Raw genomic sequence first — 6,000 nt, 5'->3', positions numbered from 1 at the left:
ACATCATACAATTATAATCAAACATCTAATCATTAGCATTAAATCATTAAAATATAATAAATAGTAATATATTAAATAAATAAAATAATAATATTTTTAATCAACTATTGTATAAGTCTAATAGAAATTAAATATTATAACTATTATTATGTAAGATCAAAATTTTAGAAATTACATATAACATGAATAACTAGGATATGTCTTAATATAAAAATAAAATTTTAAATATGTGAACGAATAAAAGAAAATCTTAAAAGCTGTATATGACATAAATAATTACATCATGTTTCCATCAAAAAATAAAATTTTAAACACTCGAAAGAATAGAAAATTTTTTTTTTTCAAAGGAAGGCAAGATAATCTACCTCTCCTCAATAGTATATAACTCATTGTTCCTCCAATTGTTAGGTTGGGAAAGAAAGGAAAGAACCTTGGTAATAATTTTTAAAATTTTTTGTATTTATTTAATATTTATATTTATTTAATTTATTAACAAAAATAACATCATTCAATATGGAATGTTGAATATTTATTTGTTAAATTTTATTTTTTAAAAAATAAAATAATTATGTTTAAATTAAGGTAATAATACATAGTTAAATTTATGGAAGCTTAAGAGTTTGAAATCTCATCTAGCATATTTTAAATTTCGATAGCATATTACAAAGTCCTGTGTTGGAATCTAGTTTTTATTACTTACCCTTTATAAAAAAAAATAATTTATTATTTTATTAAACATAATAAATGCATGTGATTTGACATGACTCGAAACTAATATCATCCTTATGATCTTGTTCTCTTGGGTGCCTGCATGACTTGTCCAGCAATGTGTTTTATAACTTGTAGCTTTTTGGCTTTGTTCCTTTGCTTTCTTTGACGTCTTGTTCATCGTTCTTCCTTGTTCTTCTTTTCCAGTGTTAATATCTCAAATCCACTGCCAACAGATCTTCGTCAGGTATTAAGAAGGTTTTACGTAAAATTTTCATTTTATCTGACAAGATAAAGATGATTTCCATCCGACGCAATGCATGTGAAAAGCGTGCAGTATAGTTGAAGATCTTTGGAGTTATATGCTTGCAATTACACTTGGCCAATCCAAAACAGAACCAAAAGCAACGCTTTTCTTAGCTTTCATTTGTTTCTACAGATGCACGGTGGTAAACATGAGAGCAATGTGAATTGATATTGATCTGATCCATAAAAGAAGTAATGTTAAGGAAGTGTCAGAAAACCTCAGAAAAGTTTCACCTTCTGAGATCATCTTTCAGAACAGCTTAGAAGATTTTAAGCTGAAAGGAGACGTAAAGATGCAAAATGAAGGAATCAACACTAACAATCCCATTGCAGCTGCTCCATTGAGCTTCCATTGCGAAATTCTCCACAAGGGAACAATGTATTGTCCAACATCTCCAGTTCGAAGGTAGATGTCTCCATGATCACTGGCCCCTTCTCATTGGCCTCACTGAAGTCCATCTCGGACATGGTGGGTTGCACTTGCATCTGATCTTTCCCTACTGCGTGTCCTACCTCACTTTGCTTTAGGGCTTCCAAGGCCTCCATGGTTCTGTCCCACATGCAATCATCCATAAAACTAGGTTGATTTAATGAAGTGGAGGATATGTTTGTTTGGTCTAAAGAAGCAAAACCATCAGTAAAATTCTGATCCTTGAAGCTCATTAATTCATGGCTGTCTTTGAACTGGAATTTGGACACAGGTGGTAGTATCTCAGGAAAGGGAAAAGTAGAAGCATGCGGGAGTGACAGCAAATGTGGATTCAAGTCGATGGACTTCTTCATTTTATCAAAGCTTTTAATGGGGGAGGTAATGGTGAAGGGCGTAGTAGAGGTGCAGTGGAGTTGAGAAAGCTCATCTGAATTGTTGCCGGTGGAGGAACGAGAAGCAGGGATTAGGTTATGGGTCATCGGATCCAAGCCTTGTGCTATCAGCTTCTTCTTTAAGCATGAGTTCCAGAAGTTCTTGACCTCATTGTCTGTCCTTCCAGGGAGATGCTTTGCTATCTGAGCCCACCTGAGTGGAGTAAGAGGTAAGATTGAGCTCCTAACATAACCACTGAAAGAGTCAGATTTCTGGCTTTCAAGAAGCATCTGTGACATAGGGTTCACTGTACCTGTTGCCTAAGATCCTGTGCACATCAATGATAATTCTTTCTTCTTCTTCTGAGAAGGAACCCTTTTTTAGGTCAGGCTTCAAGTAATTGATCCACCGTAGCCTACAGCTCTTTCCACATCTCTGTAACCCTAAAATCCCACATGGAAATGTCAGACAGAGAGAGAGAGAGAGAGAGAGAGAGAGAGAGAGAGGACCTGCTTCTTTGGGGATAGTGCTCCAGCAACCATGGCCATGGGCGGTGACATACTGTATCAGCTTCTCATCTTCTTCAGGAGACCATAGGCCCCTCTTGACCTTCTGCTTGCTGCAGCAGTGGTGACCCATAACCAGGACCGTACTATCTTTGTCCAAGCACTCCCCTGTCCAATTTAAACAGGTCCTTCACTGTGCTGGCAAACTCAGTCACAAGTTTATGTGAAGGTCCCTTGATGCTGCAAGGTGCATGGACCATTTCCTGGCTTGTCTTATACTCAATTCTACTACTGCTCCATGGTTGCCCTTGTTCTTTGTCATCATCCAACACATGACACTAAACAATAGCAAGTCCAAAGACGAAAGAGGGAACATTCTTGAAGAAGCCAGAGAGTTTGATCAGGTATGCAGCAGGTAGGAATTCACAGTGATAAGCAACCAATCAGGAGGTGTCCCTGTGCTTCCTTGACGCCTCAAAATGGCAGCAAATATGTTCGCTAGTCTTCTACGATTGATCGTATGTACACTGCAGCATTTACTTCACTGTTTTTGCCAATAATGAAGAACCATATACCCTGTCACTCATGCATGCAGGTAAGCTTGCTTATGCTAGTATGACAGAAAGATATAAACCATCATTAAAGAAAAGATTTGGTGCTTTCTTATGGGACAATACCAAGGATTAGATGGCCAAGTAAGAAGAAAGGATTTATCACCAAACAATCCATTGGTTGTTCATCTGAGAGGCTTTTTCCAATTTAGCTGTTTCGGTAAAATAAAACGAAGAAGAAGAAGAACAATTTGGTTATCTCATTTGATCGCTTGCGTCTTTTCTTCACTGAAAGGTTGCTTGTTTCTTGGTGTCAACTCTGTCTCTGGTGGATGATCGGGTGTTATCTTTTCTTTACTTCTCTTTCCATTCTCTTTCTTCTTCAGATTTCCTCTCTCTTCGTGATCTATGCTTCATGCTACAGCTTCCACCGTTCCACGAGGGGACAAGAAATCGATTCACGTGAAGGTTCCAACGTGTTGGGCTTTCAGCAAAACAGAAGGTGTTACGGTAAGTAACTTTTCGAGCCGTGGCCTCGGGGTCAACGCGGCTGGTTCTGGGTCCGGATGTCGAGGATCTCAGGCGACGTTTCTCGGGGTTCTTTCTGCGGTCGGGCACCGTGATTCGGGTCGAGAAGAAGCTCCTGGGAAGAGGCGACGCTGTCTTCGTACCTGCACACAAGTCGGGTCGGGGTGCTCGACCCGACTCCTCCGACGGTCGAGTCAGAGAAGAATGTGGAGGTTTTTGGAGGAAGAGAAGTAGAGGTGCCTTTTTTGTGTGTCCGTTGTCCCTTTGTCCTCAGGACCCTGGGGTATTTATAGAGGAGGTTGGATATTACCAGACGTGCCCGTTAACAGGGGCAGGACAGTACCTCCGGTGGCGTCTGACATTGCCACTGGGGCTGCGTGGGAGGCCGAGCGGCTGCAGGGTATAGCGAGCCTCGGTCGGTGTGCTCCTGAGCCTCGACTGAGCGCACGAGGTCAAAGCTGAAGTGATTGATTGAGAACCGGTGATGTCGGCAAATGTCGAGTCTGTGTCAGGGCTTTCCCCCCCCGGGCAGTGTGTCCACCAGACGTGCTGACGTGTTAAATCGCCATTTTTACCCCTATCATATGCCCCCCCCCCGAAGGGAGCTATGCGTCGGTTTTTGCATGCGGGGAGCCCGATGCATGGCTTCTTACTTCGGGAGAGCTGTTTATGCGGATCCGAGGGGCACGACGCAGGCGGGCCGGCCGTGCGAACGTGTCCCGAGCAGTGCGAGGTCGAGGTGTGCAACTTAGTCAGGAAACTGAGCAGGGTTGGACTCGGGGGTAATGGAACCGATAAGGGCAGAGGAGTGCAGCGCAGGCGGGCCGACCGCTCAGGCGCGTCTCGGGAGGCGTAAAGCCGAAGGGCCGAGGAGCACGACACAGGCGGGTTGACCGCGCAGGTGTGTCCTGGATGGAGGCGTAAAGCCGAAGAGCCGAGGGGCAAGACGCAGGCGGGCTGACCGCGCAGGCGTGTCCTGGATGGCGTAGAGCCGAAGGGCCGAGGAGCACGACACAGGCGGGGTGACCGCGCAGGTGTCTCGGGCGTAGAGCCGAGGGCCGAGGAGCACGGGGTGACCGCGCAGGTGTCTCGGGCGTAGGGCCGAGGGTCGAGGAGCACGACACAGGCGGGGTGACCGTGCAGGTGTCTCGGGCGTAGGGCCGAGGGTCGAGGAGCACGACACAGGCGGGGTGACCGTGCAGGTGTCTCGGGCGTAGAGCCGAGGGCCGAGGAGCACGGGGTGACCGCGCAGGTGTCTCGGGATGGCGTAGAGCCGAGGGCCGAGGAGCACGACACAGGCGGGGTGACCGCGCAGGTGTCTCAGGTGTAGAGCCGAGGGCCGAGGAGCACAGGGTGACCGCGCAGGTGTCTCGGGCGTAGAGCCGAGGGCCGAGGAGCACGACACAGGCGGGGTGACCGCGCAGGTGTCTCGGGCGTAGAGCCAAGGGCCGATGAGCACGGGGTGACCGCGCAGGTGTCTCGGGATGGCGTAGTGCTTGGCTTGAGGAGGTCGATTGGTTGCGGCTCGGCTGTTTGAACGCGCGCGGGCGTGGGAGGCCGAGTCGCCTTTCTTCTGGGGGAAGTAAAGGGTTTCCCCCTTTTGGGGCTGCCGGTTTTCGATGCTGACATGATTGGGCGCCTTCGTACCGCGCTGCTGCCGGTTTTCGAGGCTGACATGATTGGGCGCCTTCGCACCGCGCTGCTTCCGGCAGCCACGCCATACTTCATTTAAGGCGAGGCGATGCTTTCTGTTTTCTAAGCGTATTTCGGGAGACGAGGAGTCGCGTTTCGGCGGGACGCGGCCTGCTTATAAGTAGCCTGAGGTTAGCCGCTGGGGTTTCCTTCATCTGTCTTCATCGCGCTATTTCGTATACCTACCCTTGTCTTGCATCAGTCGTTCCCTCTTTCCCTACTAAAGGTTAGTGAGAAATGGCGTCTCCTTCCTCCTTTTCGTCCCCTTTGAAAACCGTGGAGACGGCGATTTCGTCGAATCCCGCCTCGTCGTTCGATGAGAAGGCGGCCCGGGCCCTTGAGGCCCTGATGTGGTCGCACGACCATGACTCTACCGTGGGCGAGTCGTCGCTGAGCTTCCTTCGGGATCGTTATGGTATCCCGGAGGAGTTCGTCCTTTGTGCTCCTGAGCCCGGTCAACGGGCATATGACCCAATCCCTAGGGGCTTCGCCCTTACCGTGGATGCTTTCGAGGCCGGGCTGCGCCTCCCCTTCCATCCCGTCATCACTTCGTGTGTTTCCTGGTGGCGTATCTCCCCGTCTCAGATGGCGCCGAACTCGTGGCGCTATCTGGCGGCGTTTCTGGGAGAGTGCCACTATGCCCGCATAACCCCGACCCGTGACCTTTTCCTTTCTTGCTTCCGTCTTGCTAAGGGGTCGGGGGGCTACTATCTGTCCGCTCGAGCGGGCTTCCGGGTGAGCGGGGCCCCTTCCAGCAACAAGGGGTGGAAGGAGCGTTTCTTTTTTGTTAGCCACCCGGGAGATTGGGGTTTTGGGGTTCGCTGGGGGGCGCGTGTGATAGACAACACCGTCCCAGCTTTGGACAACGAGGGGCGCCGAGGGCTCCAGAGGCTTAGAGAGATCCTCC

At 48.1% G+C, this 6,000-nt stretch overlaps 1 protein-coding gene across 1 annotated transcript; it reads right to left on the bottom strand.

Annotated features, from left to right (window-relative positions):
• Nucleotides 1-1,186: 1,186 nt before the first annotated feature.
• Nucleotides 1,187-2,503, bottom strand: LOC135618372 (transcription factor MYB46-like). The gene is made up of 3 exons (XM_065119252.1): nucleotides 2,326-2,503; nucleotides 2,130-2,259; nucleotides 1,187-2,029 (listed from the first exon to the last, which is right to left on the bottom strand). The coding sequence occupies exons 1-3, from the start codon at nucleotides 2,453-2,455 to the stop codon at nucleotides 1,330-1,332; spliced, it is 960 nt and encodes a 319-aa protein (XP_064975324.1). The 5' UTR covers nucleotides 2,456-2,503; the 3' UTR covers nucleotides 1,187-1,329.
• Between the last annotated feature and the right edge of the window lie 3,497 nt (nucleotides 2,504-6,000).

Source organism: Musa acuminata, chromosome BXJ2-8 (genome assembly GCF_036884655.1).
Source record: "Musa acuminata AAA Group cultivar baxijiao chromosome BXJ2-8, Cavendish_Baxijiao_AAA, whole genome shotgun sequence".
In the NCBI taxonomy this organism is placed as follows: domain Eukaryota; kingdom Viridiplantae; phylum Streptophyta; class Magnoliopsida; order Zingiberales; family Musaceae; genus Musa; species Musa acuminata.
The sequence above is the reverse complement of the archived record's forward strand: the minus strand, read 5'-3'. Positions and strand labels throughout refer to the sequence as shown.